The sequence below is a fragment of the Podarcis erhardii genome (genome assembly GCF_964252035.2).
Source record: "Podarcis erhardii genome assembly, chromosome: 6".
Taxonomy (NCBI): domain Eukaryota; kingdom Metazoa; phylum Chordata; class Lepidosauria; order Squamata; family Lacertidae; genus Podarcis; species Podarcis erhardii.
In genome coordinates this window covers 33,226,781-33,242,541 of record NC_138510.1, presented here as the reverse complement: position 1 = coordinate 33,242,541, position 15,761 = coordinate 33,226,781, and the positions used below count along the sequence as shown (strand labels likewise).

The 15,761-nt window shown below is 44.7% G+C and overlaps 1 protein-coding gene across 4 annotated transcripts in view; it reads left to right on the top strand.

Annotated features, from left to right (window-relative positions):
* Positions 1 to 1,311: 1,311 nt before the first annotated feature.
* Positions 1,312 to 15,761, top strand: part of LOC309344308 (receptor-type tyrosine-protein phosphatase V-like) — a 54,898-nt gene continuing 40,448 nt past the window's right edge. For 3 of the 4 annotated variants that reach the window (XM_081866578.1, XM_081866579.1, XM_081866577.1), the window contains exons 1-4: positions 1,313 to 1,768; positions 7,157 to 7,223; positions 11,247 to 11,513; positions 15,474 to 15,740. In XM_081866578.1, coding sequence (XP_081722704.1) covers positions 1,697 to 1,768; positions 7,157 to 7,223; positions 11,247 to 11,513; positions 15,474 to 15,740 — 673 coding nt within the window. In that variant the 5' untranslated portion in view covers positions 1,313 to 1,696. Of the gene's footprint in view, positions 1,769 to 7,156; positions 7,224 to 11,246; positions 11,514 to 15,473; positions 15,741 to 15,761 lie in introns of all 4 variants that reach the window. The other variant, XM_081866580.1, reaches the window with a different exon arrangement.

Below are 15,761 nucleotides of genomic sequence, written 5' to 3'. Positions count from 1 at the left end.
CTATTTACGAAACCCAAAATGTACATATTAATTAACACCACACCTAGTTTGGCCCTAAGAGTTATTGTATGCAACATCTTCTCATTTCTTCTCTGCTGTGCCATCACGAAATGCCACTCACTGAATTTTGCAGGCCCATTTGTTGTGTGAGAAATGAATGCCCAGGAATCTGGCAGCATGTAGCCAAAGTAGAGACATAGCAATGGTCCAAAAGGCTGAAGCCCCTTCTCACTCTCACTGTCATTCTCTGCCATGTGCTGTGAGGGGTATACGTTCAATTAAAAATATATGTGTGTCATTTATTATACCTAGTTTTTTTTACCTACCTACCTACCTACCTGAATCTTGTTTTTTATCAGTAGTGAAAAAAATAACAAAGCTTGTAGGGTATGAGTGTGGTTAAGGTGTTGGACCCCATAGTATGACAACTCATTAAGCTCCTTGTGTAGGTTTAGGATTTTAAAAACATTTTCATGCCACTTTTGATATTCACTTTTGAGCATCTGTAGGATTTTGTGTGACATGTGTATCATTGCACATGTGTATACCATGTGTGCACTTCAAGGCAACTCTTGCCAGAAAAGGTTTGAAAGTTGTCTTGTTGTGTTTGCATGATTCACAATTTGTAATGCTTTTGTGTGCACAGGGTATTCTTCAGCGTATGCATTCAAACTCTTAGCAGTGTCTGAAGCACTACTTTCCCAGAGTGACAACCAGTGGGAGATGTTTGTTCCAACAAAACTCAAGCACATCATCAGATTGATGGTCAAAGCTTGCCAACGGTTAATATGAAAATGTAACACGACACAGAATATTTTATTGATCTAAAATTACTTAGAAGCCCGTATTGAGTCCAGATAATGACTGAATACAGAATACAGAATTACAAAACTCTTATCTGAAATGCTATGAAAAACAGCTACATCCAGGACAATCTTTATTTCAGTGAACTTTTCAGCTCTTTTTTTGTGTCACAGTTCTGGCTCAGTGGCTCAGTCAGCCTGAGGTCTTACTGTTCTTGAAACTCCACTGACCATCCCGAAACTTTTGAGTTTATGGGAACCGAGACTCCTAGTGGGTCAATGCTGCTGTCTGTTCATTCCAGGAGAGAGAGAACAGGCAGACATTTCTCTTTGGGCTACTCTACCACCCTGAGCAAGAAGAGTAAACCACCCCCCAGTCCCTCCCCGGCAACTTCTGTCAGCTTCAACAAACTTGTTCTCAAAGAAGAAAATGTCTAAAAAACAAAAGAAAAACCCAGGACAATAGACGTCCTCTTGGAGACACACACCCATAGAAACAGACACTCCCACATGGAGGAACAGCGCTGGCAAGGCTTGCTCACACACGCAGCCACACACGTACAGCCTCTCTCGCGCAGGGAACAGTCGATGCTCCCCCACACAGAGAGGAAGGCACACTCTCCCTCTCTCAGACACACAGGCACGCTCCTCGTCCTCTCATGCAGAGCCTCTCGCAAACTCACACATACACCTTTGAACTCCCCGGCAAACTGGCGGCTGGAGCTGGCATCCTGCATGCCAGGGCCCTGATGTCACAGGCCAGCGAAGGAAGTCTGCAGGAGTTGCCGTAGGGACAGCTGGGTGAGGAGGGCAGCTGCTCTTCGAAGAGGACTACAGTATAACTTGCTGCTGCGGCTGCCTTTCTCCGCTCCTCGTTCCCCTCTCTCCCCCAGATGCTGTGGCTGCTGCTGCTGCTGCCCATGGAATGGGCCTCTTCGCAGGCGCATCTGCAAGCTGTGGTTGAGGTGAGTCCACGTTTCTCTCTCTCTCTCTCTCTCTCTCTCTCTCTCTCTCTCTTCCAGTGCCTTTCCTTGCTGGCGGTGGAGGCCGGCTCCTCTGAGTTACAGCCAGCCTGCATTTCTCTGCTCTGCTGGGGGATGAGAGCATTCCTGCCTGCTGGCCACACAGCTGCACTGAATTAGCACCATTGCCCATTAGAGAAGCTCCCTCCAGGAGCTTTCCCCGGCCTCTCCTCTAATTGAGACCACAGAGCCTTGTGCCAAGGCAGTGTGCGTTAACAGGGCAGGAGGACACTTATTGTGGCGCATGGGGATTCGCAGCGCTCAGGAACGGGGCATGGGAAGGGGCATGGCCTAGTAGTAGGGCACATGGAGAAGGTCTCGGGTTCAGTCCCCAGCATCTCCAGGTAGGAGATGGACCCCTACCTGAAACCCCAGAAAGCTGCTGCCAATCAAGTAGATAATACTGGGCTGTTTGGACCAAGGGTCTGACTTGGGAAAAGGTAGTGTCCTGTGTGGGGAGGCAAAGCCACACAGTGGGCCTGTAAAAAGAGATGGGAGCTTGTCATGAGTAACTGCCCTGGTGCTCAGTGTGTGTTGCACATTCTGCCGCCGCTCACACCTTCACCTGCCCGACTCAGAAGCACACCAGGTTCCCAGTCTGGATGCTGAGTCTGTTGGAAATGCTGGAATGAGGTGCATTATTATACTTCATACTCTATACTTTTAGTCCTACTTGGGTGTTTCCTGCCAGCCTCTCTGGACTTATGTATGCTTCCCACACACCCCCACACCCCGGCTGGGGCACATGAACCCTCATCAGACGCAGCTCTGTGACCTGTTTCCATTAAGGGCCTGGTTCCTCCTTTCCCCCTCACAATGCATTGATAGTTGTAGAAATTTGCCTTTACACAAATCTACCGTGCGGCCAGACCAGGAATACTGTGTACAGTTCTGGTTGCTGCACCTCAAAAAGGATATTGTAGAGCTGAAAAAGGTGCAGAAAGGGGCAAGCAAAATGATCACGGACCAGATCAGTTCTCTTTTATATATATATATATATATAATTTTTTATTAGTTTTCAACATATCATTTTCAACAATAATTAACTGTACTTTAACATCTTATACAATTTTTTGACTTCCATCAATCACATCTGAAAATTTTCCAATCTATTTACTTAATTTACATTTCTTATTTTCACTATTACATTTAAATCCCACAACTAATATCTCTCTTCTTTCTCTTCTTTGCAATATTTCATATATTTCTCCTTACGAAACTTCTTGTAGACCTACTAGCGTAATTTGTTGATTACAATTGCTCTTCAAATAGTTCGTATATTTCTTCCAATCTTCTGTAAATCTCTGGTCCCACAGGTTTCGAATCCTTCCTGTCATTTTATCCAATTCTGCGTAGTCCATTAATTTTGTCTGCCGTTCTTCTTTCGTCGGGACCAGATCAGTTCTTGTACAAGGAAAGGTCACAACTCCTAGGGCCTTTTTTTGTTCAGGGAGAAGGGAGCGAACAAGGAGGGATGTAAGAGATGGAAATTATACTTGGTGTGGACACAGAGAGGATTAGCACTCTCTCATAATACCAAAACCCAGGGTTGTCCAGTGAAGCTGAATATTGGGACGTTTAGGACAGGCAAAAGGAAGCACTGCAAGATGTAGTAATGGCCACCAAGTTGGGTGACTTTAAAAGGGGATTTGACAAATTCACAGAGGCTATCAACAGCTGCTAGCCACAATTGCCTTATGTACTACTGCCTGAATCAGAGACAGTATTGCTGTAGTTGTTGGAAGGGGCCATTGAACTCATGTCCTTCCCACAGGCATCTAGAAGGCCACTGTGAGAACAGGATGCTGGACTAGATAGGCTTTTGGTCTGATTTGTACATTGACTCCATGTGCCGGTTCAGGATTTTGGCCTCCCAAAATTCTCCACTCTATTTGTGTACAGAAAAAAACTTGTGTTTCAGAGCATTTCTCCAGAGAGAGGAGAAATGATCCTCATTATTATGTCACCATTAGGTGTGGCAGTAGCACAACCTCTGCATCCCCAAGTCCCCACCCCCACTTTGTTGCTAAAGGGCCCTAGCATCATTCGGGATCATGCAGGAGATGGAGGGGAATGATGGCACCACAAAAAAGGTGGATAATATTACAGTGGTACCTCAGGTTACATACGCTTCAGGTTACAGACTCCGCTAACCCAGAAATAGTGCTTCAGGTTAAGAACTTTGCTTCACAATGAGAACAGAAATTGGGCTCCGGCGGCATGGTGGCAGCAGGAGGCCCCATTAGCTAAAGTGGTGCTTCAGGTTAAGAACAGTTTCAGGTTAAGTACGGACCTCCGGAACAAATTAAGTACTTAACCTGAGGTATCACTGTAGTAGAAAATTCTGCAAAATGGCTTTCTCTTTTTGGGAGGAGGGGGAAGAATGAGGTAAGAGGAAGAATGAAAAATCACATCTTCTAAGAAATTTCGGCTCTGCTCTAGAGAAGGTTGTTCAGCTAGGCAGGTGATTTCCCTGGTGATTCTGATCACTTTCTTCATGTCATGAGAACCATCCTGGAGGCAGGGTGAGGCCGAGGACAGGGATTGGTGTTGCATTGCCCTGCCACTTGCGAGAATTCCCCAGATGCATTGCATGAGATGCTATTCCAACCATAAGATTTACATACTTGCAAGCCTTTGAAAAACCTCTTTTTCATTTGGGTAGCTCTCTGGGAGTCCAGAGATGTTGGACTCCCATAATCCTTGACCCTTGTCTATACCGGCTGGTAATAATGGGAGCTGGAGTCCAACAAACGTTTATCGGGTGCCTTGTTGGTAACTTCTGCACTAGATCTTGGTTTTAACCATGATATTCAGCAGCATATTCAGAACAAACAAAACAGTATGCATCATCACACACAATTCATATTTGGAAATCATTCCGACAAGCTGTAATGATGGCCACACTAGCATAAATATCTTTAAAAATAAATTTCAAAAGTCAGGATTGTTCAATGACAACTAGTAATAATCTTGAAGGGCAGAACTTCCTTCCACGTTTCATGAATAGAACTTCACTGTTCAGGATTAATGGATGGGGGGGGGTGTACAACAGGATAAAGCTATTCCAGCATGCCTTGCTTGTGAGCAATCCAGGGTCATCCAGCTGGGAGAGTTGCCAGCTTCGGCCCTTTCCAATCCCTGTAGCTGTGCCTTTAACAGCAACTTGATGCACAGACATTGGGAGGAATTCAGCTCCACATTGCTACAAACATTCCATCAGAATGCATTTCTGCTAGCCCAGTGAAATTATCTCCCCATACATGCTGTTCTGGGGGTACTGCTGACCCACACTTCCACTAATTTGTTGAGTTGGAAGGAAGCCTCATTGTGCTAGTGGAAGTCCTTGTATGGGCTTCTGCTAGCAGGACCAGTTAGTTGAATCTGGCCCCGGATAATGTTTATTTCCATCCTGCAAAAAAAACATTGTACCCACTGATTTCTACACATCAGCCTGTTGTGGAAAGCAGACCTGCTCCTTTCTGCTGGCAACCTTGCTGGTTGCCATTATTGGAGACAGAATGCAGGATAAGGGGAATCTTTGGTCAGACCCTGATAAGCAAATCTTAGGGGTTTTTGTTCTTGTCTAAATCTCACTGTAAAATTAGGAGCCAAATTAGAACAGCAGAGCTTAAACTGAACCTGATGCCACGGGGAGGAACTCCCATAGACCATTTCTTCCTGGCTTTTCCAACTTCACGTTCCTCCAACCTAATTTTTGCCATAGGGCTGCAACTAGAGTGGAGGCCAAATCTAGAGATTTTATGCAGTTGGGTGTAAATTTCCCCATCATTAAAAATAAAATTAAAAGCCTTAGGAGGTTACAAATTTAAGTGGAGGGAAAGTGTGGTGTCCGTGTTCTTGACCCTCCCCCCCCCATTTCTTTCATTTATAATCTCATCCCCCCCCCCAACTGTTCTTCCACAGGTATCTTAGTTTTGGTAAAAATGGGAAAAGACATACCACCTTCCCTTCCTATCACTGTTCCTCTATTTATGTTTACATATGCAGACTTACTATGTTGTTTTACGCGTGTGCGTGTGCGCGTGCGCGCGCACACACACACGTATAAAAAACATCTGGGAGGGAACACTGACTGCATGTAATGCCTAGGAAAAGGGATCCCTGACCATTAGGTCCAGTCGTGACCGACTCTGAGGTTGCGGTGCTCATCTCGCTTTATTGCCCGAGGGAGCCGGCGTACAGCTTCCAGGTCATGTGGCCAGCATGACTAAGCCGTTTCTGGCAAACCAGAGCAGTGCACGGAAACGCCATTTATCTTCCCGCTGGAGCGGTACCTATTTATCTACTTGCACTCTGATGTGCTTTCGAACTGCTAGGTTGGCAGGAGCAGGAACTGAGCAACGGGAGCTCACCCCGTTGCGGGGATTCGAACCGCCGACCTTCTGATCGGCAAGTCCTAGGCTCTGTGGTTCAACCCACAGCGCCACCTGCGTCCCATGTAATGCCTAGTTTGCCCCTAATTGTTTACTTCAGGCACCACCCTTTACTGGCCACATACCAAAATGGGGAGAACCAGGGAGTCCACTACAGCTGCAGCATAATGACCTGTCCCTTGTTACGAAGGAAGCAACCTGGATAATGCCACAAAGAGAAACAATGCAAGAGGCAGGGCTTGGCTTTACACAGCAACAAGTCTGGCTTCCAGAGAGACGTACCAAGCTGGGAAGGGAGGCTGGCAGCAAGACCTTACAGTTCCTGTAAGCCAGTCTAGGTAGGATGTGTAGTTGGACAGCACTTGGCAGCTGTCAATGTTGAGCCCTTGACTGTGAAAAGAAGATGTAGCCTTCCACCACTCAGGCATTCCATGCTGTACCCATCCATTTGGATGCAAACTCTCTTCCCCTTTGAGGTTGTGGTAGCAATGTCTAGAGAGGATGCACTTCTGTTTTAAAATAGTTTCATGCACCCATCCCTGGCCATTAACTATTCTGGATGGGGCTGATAGGAGCTGGAGTCCAATACATCTGGAGGGTACCAGGATAGGGATGACTGGACTTAGTGATTCGAATCAGAGAGGTGTCCCCTCCACATACTGCAAGTGTGAGGGACCAGGCATAAAGGTGGGTATCTCAGGGGTGGAGAAACCTGTGGCCCTATCATCTGTGACCATTGGCCATGCTCACTGGGGGCGATGGGAGTTGGAGTTCAGCAACATCTGGAGGGTCACAGATTCCACACCACTGGGGTGTCATAACATTAGAGGTGTTGTGTCTCTTTGTTTTTATGGCAGAATAGAGATGCAGTCTTTTTCTGAGCCTTGCTTCTATCCAGACACCACTAAGGATTTTATTAATTTCAATCTCATAGGATGACAGATGCAACCAAACAGATTGGCAAAGGAATCCAGGAGTGGAAGGACTGCCTGACGAGAAAGGTGAGTTTTCTGCTCCTCTACCCTGGGAGTTCCCAGACACGGAAATCTGGAATATCACAGGAATATCCACTGTTATTGGAGCCAGATATATTTCCCTAGAGATCGCTTCAAGGGACAAAGTGAGGGAGTGATGGAGACCTAAGGGACTGAGAATGTAATGGGAAGGTGTCCCTGAAAGTTCTCACCTTCTTTTCCCTGAAGAAGAGGGAGAGATACTTTTCCTCCCCAGTGCAGCTCAGCCTTTAACTTCCAATTGGCTTTTATGGAGCCAAGCTTCATGGGAAAGGACACAGCTTGAAAAACCCTCCTTAATCTAAAGAGTCACTGAAAACTATTTGTGGCATTTGTGTGTGTCGGGGTGGTGGTGGCATTCTTACAGTCCACAACTTTTTAAAAGAATTGGCTCATTGTGCACGTTGGGAGACCGCAAACCCTTTATAGGAGGCTGGGACAACCCAGTCAGATCGGTGGGGTACTACTACTACTAATATGTGTGTGAGTGTGAGTGTGTTTAATTAAAATAGTAGACAATGAAGGAAGGAGGGTGGAGATTGTGTTGCTAATCTCTAATTTTCCTTCCTTCTTTCCTTCCTTCCTTCTGCGCAATATTCATGATTTCTCCAGTTTTATCCTCACCCAGTGTTATACCTAAGGCTTAAGGGACAGTGACTATGCCAACATCACCTTCTAAGCTTCATGACTGAGTCTAGGTTTCCTCAGTCCTATTCTTACACTCTGTCCACAATACAACACAAGCTCTGTATCATATGTCCTATAAGTGTTTGTGACATTTGCAGCAATACACACACCTAGGGAAATATTCTTTTCCCGGCACCATGTTTCTACAGACTGTTCTGGGTAAAAAGAAACCTGGAGCCAGTGCCGAATTGTATTAGGCCTCCCTTATTCGGGCGATTCTCCAAACTATTGTTCACCTTTTCTGTGTATGAATTTCAGTGTGTTTTCAAGTAGCTAGAGATATACAGTAGTAGACAAAAGCTTCTGAACTGCCTTGGCGAAACAAAGAACTGTTAAATGTCAGATCTATTTAGGCAAGCAAGATGCACATTCAAGATCATGAAAAGTGACAGCAGCATTCTACAAGTGTTCTACCTTAGCATAAAAATAGATGTTGAATTCTGTAAGCTAATACTTGCAGGGATGGAGAATATTGTGAAGAAGAGGCCCAAAATGAATTGGCAAAAGTTATTATTGCTTTCCTCCTGGAAACCAAGTCAAGCCAAATTCTCTTAACTCAGGGACTGCACATTTCCATCATCATCATCATCATCATAATCATTATACCCTGCCCATCTGACTGGGTTGCCCCAGCCACTCTGAGCGGCTTCCAAAGTAAATAAAAGCATAATAAAACATTATGCATTAAAAAGCTTCCCTATGCAGGGCTGCCTTCAGATGTCTTCTAAAGGTTATATAGTTATAAAACCTTAAGTTTTTATCAATATTAATTAACCTGGATACATGTTTGCTCAACAATTAATTGCAGCATGCAGAATTTCCACATAGGTGAGTTCAACACAAGCCACCAAGAATATATTAACAATTACAACATGCAAAAGCAGCACAGGTTGCACACAGACTTTGCCAGCAAGCAGGTAAACAGGGCATTAGACACACTTCTAATACATCAGCAAAGCATTAAATAAGGCCTTTGTCTCCAGAGAGAATTACACTGCAATCCTAGGAACACATTAAGACTTCATTATGTAGATACTTCTCCACAGTGAGTTAGAATTAGAAAGGAACAGGGCAAGGTCTTTCTTAAACTGCTAATTCACCTAATGAAACCACCCAAGGTGTCTGCAGATCTTGCATCCAAAACTCATAATTACCTCCACCGGGGGGGGGGGGGGGAGCATACCAAAGTATTGTGGAACCTGAAAGGCCAACAGATTCATTGTGACATAAGCTGTCATCGACTAGAGTTCACATCTTATGATGCATGAAGAGTTATGCACAGTTAGTGGATATACATGGGCATTGAGGGGAAAGATAGTAAACAATGAAGCCAAATAGCATGAAATGCAGGAGTGGCAGGCTCTGTTTACACATGTGCGTGTGCATACACATTGCAGACAAAGATTGCAGTACTTGGATGACTGGATGAAACCCACCACGTCCCACCATTGCACACAAAAACATGCCCCATTGCCTGAACAGGGCTACAACCTATGGTGATTCTGCGCAAAGCTTATATGTCAACAAAGTAAACATAGTGGCCAATCACAGCAGCAATGTACAATAACACAACATTCCTAGCTTCACTATGCTAATTTTTTAATTACCCACCTGCAGTAGGAGAGGAAACTATTATCTATGTTGATGCCATTTCACGCCGGAATGAAGTGCCTTCATGGAAAAATGATGGCTTTTAGGTTAGGAAGAAAGTGTTTTCCAAAGACTGCCAATGGTTTCTGAATATTGCCAATTTTGTGTTGCTTTATTCTTTTCTGTAGTGACTGACTTACTTGTCTTGGTCAGGCATCCCCAAACTCAGCCCTCCAGCTGTTTTGGGACAACAACTCCCATCATCCCTAGTGGTCAGGGAGGATGGAAATTGTAGTCCCAAAACAGCTGTAGGGCCGAGTTTGGGGATGCCTGTCCTAGGTAGACAACAGAAGGGCAATGTTGAGAGGGCATTACAAAAATTACATGTAATTCATTGGAAGATGAGCAGGTGAATGAACACCTGATGATATGGTTGGCTTTATGGATGATGTCTGTAATACTGTTGCTTGTATGAAAACGGAGGTAGAGTTGGCATCTGGGTTTGTTGCAGAATCTGGTCCTTAGGTTTCTGTCTCCATTTGATAGTTAATTGTTGCTAGTGACTAGCCAGTTTCAATTTAGGGGCTTTCTGCAAGTGTGGACAGGGCTACCACCCAAGGCCTATGGAGTTGTCCAGGATAAGCTGTCGATTATTCATGATGCATTGGGGCACCTTTACCTGGGAGCCATAGGTGACAACAAGTTATTTTCTCTTCTGTTTCTGACTCGTAGAAGGATATGCCTGGGAGTCAGACTGGCTTTTTCAGTCTCTTATTTGCATTTCAGGGTGAGGGTGTCATCAGTTTCAGGAATCCCTGATGTAAATATTGAGTTCCTTTCTAAGGAGCTGGAACAAACGTGGTTGAATTGTGGGGCTTGACTACAGACAATGAATCATGTAGTGCTGGGGTTGCCAACACTGCCCCCCTACCCGCTTTGACCACTTCAAAATTGCTGATGGTCTCAGCAGACTAACTTATGATTTTCCTGTCTGTTGTTTAGCAATTGTAGAGGCTAAAGAATTAAAACATGACTATTCTAATGCAGTGGATTTGCCTGTCATACTACTGTTCCTTTTTATAAACCAACCACTCCCGCTCAGGTTCAGCATGAGAGTGAGGAGGCTTTGCTGATATCTCAAGGGCCTCCAGCTTTTTGGCCCAGATCAGGGATAGCCAATGTGGTGCTTTCCAGTTGCTTGGGATTGCAACTCTCACCAGCCCCAGCCAACATGGCCCATGGTCAGGGATGAAGGAAACTCCCCTGAGTCTGTGTGGCTCATTTGACATCAACTTGAAACTGAGCCTTTAATGTCACTGGCTCAGTCATGTGGAATGCTCTTCCAATAGAGATTCAACAGGTGTTTGCTGAAAACTTTTATGTGCTGCCACACTTATAGAGTCAACAAAGAAACATAGGTAGCTCGCGATCTGTTTTAAATTCTTATATACTTTTTAGAGTCTCTCTGTGTGTTTGTGACAGCTTTGATTATATATTTTTGTGTGTGTGTGTGTGTGTGTGTGTGTGTGTGTGATACAATTATTTTAAAAAATAAATAATAAATAATATGGCGCCCACAACATCTGGATAGCATCACGTTGCCTACTCACCTAGGTGATGAAGGTGTTATTGATCTATGTCAGATAGAGAACAGGCCTTTGGGTTTGGGGGCTGAAGACAGCAGACCCTGAAGGACAATACAGTTTTGAGCACCTTATGGTCTATCTTCCCCAGGACACCTCCTGAATGTGAGCATCAGCAGCCAAGGCCGCTCTGACTACCTCCTCTTGACCTGGGAAAGGCCCTCTGGAGGTGTCCAGGGCTTTTCACTAGCCCTTTATGACTTCAAGACAAACTCTTTGCTGCAGAATGGATCAGCTGGGATCGATGCCACCAGTTTCGACTTCCAGGGCTTGCTTCCTGGGACACGATACAGCATTGAAGTCACCGTGCTGCTGGTCTGTGCACGAAACTACAGCAGGAGAGTCACCGGGCAGACAGGTAAGTGGGAGACAAATGCATCTACTTTGCCGCGTGAGGCTATTCTGAGCATAGAGTTGGTTTATATTTAGAAACATGGACATCGCCTTTTCTCGCTTTCATTCACACACTCAAGACTCAGCATGCCACATTGTGTAATGGCGGCCTCCCCTTGACATGCCTGGCTGTGTGCTTTCTTCAAAAGTTGAAAGTGCTCACTTCTATAATAATAATCATAATAATCATAATTTTATTGTTTATACTCCACCCATCTGTCTGGGTTTCCCAATCATTCTGGGTGGCTTCCAGCAAAATATAAAAAATAATAACATTTCAGACATTAAAACCTTCCCTGAATAGAGCTGCCCTCAGATGTTTTCTAGCTTACTGAACAAGTAAAAGAACAACTAAGTGGGTTAGGATGGAGGCAAGAACCACCCTGGCTTGTGAGCTGCTATGCCATGGAGGAAAGTCCCACTCGGCTAGCACTATGCCTTGCACTAGTGCAGATAGTTCATTGAGCCTTGCCCTCAAAAATCAAAGCTGCCATTTCATTGTCAAAGCTTCCAGCTACCCATAAAGAAAGGAAAGGATAACGGAGCAACCTAGGACTTTTGCTTTCATTTAATACCCTCTGCCACTCATATCCTCCTTAGAGTGAAAATACGTGGCAGAAGATGCTTCTGGGAGGCTGTCCCAATCACAGCTTTCACACTGATGTTCATGCAAATACAGTGGTACCTCGGGTTACATACACTTCAGGTTACATACGCTTCAGGTTACAGACTCTGCTAACCCAGAAATAGTACCTTGGGTTAAGAACTTTGCTTCAGGATGAGAACAGAAATTGTGCTCCAGTGATGCGGTGGCAGCAGGAGGCCCCATTAGCTAAAGTGGTGCTTCAGGTTAAGAACAGTTTCAGGTTAAGAACGGACCTCCAGAACAAATTAAGTACTTAACCTGAGGTACCACTGTACCATCAAATGTTAGAAAAGTGCAGGATCACTTTACAGTATACTTGTTTTTTTCTATGACATCTACAGTGGTCTGAACTTGATTTTGGATGGAAGAAGAGCTTCTGCTAGCTCTTCCAGGCTGAATTGCTTTAGCTGTGTCAGGCTAAATATAACATGACGTACCAGTACTTGCGGTTCTACATCCAGTATTTAGCACAAATGCAGCAACATCTGGCTATTTTTTCTGCTTGCACATCCAAGTTGGGCCAATAAAATGTGTGTCTGGCCCATCGTTTATGCAACACTATACCCTCTTGTTCACAACTTCCAGATGCTTTGCTGGGGAGGGGGAATACTTTGCTCCATTATCCTTTCTCAGCATTTGCCATTTCATTCCAGAAACATCTGAATCGTATAGCTAAAAGCAACATGTTGTTTTGTGCATGCAACATTGCTTTTATTAACGCTGCAATCCTAAGTATTTCCTGCTTGGAAGCAAAGTCTCATTAGTTAGAATGAAACTTGCTACCAAGTTAGTTTTCTTAAGATGGATCACAGCTTATCCTCCAAACCTCCCTGGCTTGCAATTTACATGTACAATTTACATGTACAATGATATTGAAATCAACTAAGGCAAACTGATTTGCAACCTTTCCCTCTGACTTACACAGAAACTGAGAGCAATTGTCAGGCTCTGCAGGCAGCTGGCCGCAAAGTTAGCTCAGAGTTATTCCATGGCCGCCTGTTCCTAATGTAATGGTACCACAACCGTCTCACAATGTCCTTGTGGACTTTGGAACAGTGGGAGCCACTAATTGCAGGAACAGCCCAAGGTTTTCTGTTGGAGCAACTGATATGGGTCGTTCTATTACAGACAAACTGTGCCCAGACAATTCTGTTACAGAGAAGGGTTTTCCAGGCTTATGAAAAATTCCTTTGATCGCAGAAGTTCGTGTGTCAGTCACCAGCTGAAATTTGCTGAATGCAGTGTTTTCACAAAAACTGTTTTTACCATAGCCACGCACCTGAGGTGGTGTACGTTACCATTTAAGTCCTTTTTATTGTCATTCAAGCTGTAGCAGAACCTCATTGCAGTTTGTGCTTGTGAAAGTGCCTCTGAAGTATAGCAAGAACCAGGGTCGGAGCTAGGGTAGGATTGCACCTGATCTAAGTCCCCACCAAAATCATAATTCATAGAACCGTATAGTTGGAAGGGATTCCAAGGATCCTCTAGTCCACAACCCCCTGCAATGCAGGAACCGCAGCTACGTATGGCCTTCCAACCTCTGTTTCAAAACCTCCAATGAAGGTAAAACATGCTATATGCATTATTTACTAAAATGAAATTTACCTTAAGAAAAAATAATGTGTTAGGTGAGATTACTGGTTGTAGTAATGATTTAAATCCTGCAAATATTTAGGGTGTGTACATACTGTGTGATAATGTGCATTCGGAGCTGGATGCAGGAACCTTTTTCGGGTGCTGTACACATGACCTCATCCCCATGTCATCCCTGCCCCCGCACTAATGCTTGATCTGCTGGAGTGCTTATAATCCATTTTGTGCTGAGAATGCACTTCTCAAGTGCACGCTGCCGGTGTGTGTACACAGAGCAGGCTTTCTCAGGTCACCTCCAATTGGGGCAGACCTTCCGGCCTTGCAGGACTGTGCCACTCCCCCTCCCCGTACTTAACTTGTCTATGAATGAAATAGTCAAAACAGGAAGCAATACCATACCTTAGTTGTCTCTGTATGGTGATGCACACCAGTATATCAGCACACCAGTTTCCAAAGACTGCAGAAAACAACTTTTTTTAATAAAAAAAAAAAAGGCTGTGGACACAGTAATTCAGGAGAGTAGATAACACTGTTGCACACTAATTTTAAAACATGCCCACCTGTGTTTACAGACAACCTGGCTAGCAGCTGCTACTTTAGATTGTGCCGTTGCATAAAGGTGTGTACAATGGCAAAGTCCTATGTAAAAAAGCATGTTATGATAAAATGGCGACTGTGCATTTCAGAGGTAGAGTGTGTACACAGCCTTAATCTGAAAGGCAAAGCTTTGAAGCACCAGGCGCTGTCAGTTCTCCCAGTTCCAGAGTCATCAGACCTCCTAAAATAATCCATGAATATTCACTAACTCTGTCTATCCAAGTCTTGCTATTTATCGTTTTATTATAACTGGTGTTAATGTTTTACGTTATAAAATAGGGGGGGTTGACTTAAAGATGTGTTTCATGTTCTTTGCCCCAGGCACCAAGATACTTAATTCTGGCCCTGGCAACAGCCCAGCACTTCTTTACCTATAGACACCCTGTTTCCTGTTTCCTGTGTCTGCATGCAGGCTGAGTTTACATAAGGCTGAGCTGAGGACTGTGAACCTTTAAGCATACAATCATAGGTGCACTTTCCTGATCACAGTGGGTTTTATTTCCGAGTAAACATTATTCGACTTTCACTGTGAAGTGTTCATCTTTCAGTTCAGCGGTGGGGAACCTGTAGCCCTCCAAGTTTTGCTATAGTACAACTCCCAGCATCCCTGACCATTGGTTATGCTTTATGCCGCTGATGGGAATTAGACTCCACCAGCATCTCAAGGGCCACCAATTCTCCACCCGTTTTTTAGTTCCAACTGCAACCCTTAATAAACAGTGGTACCTCAGGTTAAGAACTTAATTCATTCTAGAGGTCCATTCTTAACCTGAAACTGTTCTTAACCTGAGGTACCACTTGAGCTAATGGGGCCTCCTGCTGCCACCACGCTGCCGCTGCACAATTTCTGTTCTCATCCTGGGGCAAAGTTCTTAACCCGAGGTACTACTTCCGGGTTAGCAGAGTCTGTAACCTGAAGCATCTGTAACCCGAGGTACCACTGTACTTCAGATAGGCTAGAACAGAACTCACATAAAATACTTTAGAAATCTGGTCAGGATTTGAGAGAGATAGGTTTGGGGATCTGGTAAATATTCTGAAATGCTTACTCACTGGCAACTCTGTTTTGGAACCTTCATCTTGTTTTAGCTCCCTTAGCTGTGCGGGACATGATCCTCAGCTATGATGGCCCTTCTGTGTTAGTAGCCTCTTGGAGTGAAGCCCCTGGCGGGAAAGATGGCTACCAGCTGGTTCTGTACCACATAGACTCACAGGCTCCTGTCAGGAATGTGACTCTCCCTAAAGGGGCCACCACCTTCCGCTTTGAGAGGCTTCGAGCTGGCAGTGAATATGCCCTGCGAATCACCACCCTGGCTGGATATTCCAAAGCAAGCACCAGTGCACGTCAATGGACCGGTATGGAAAGTTGCTACTCTG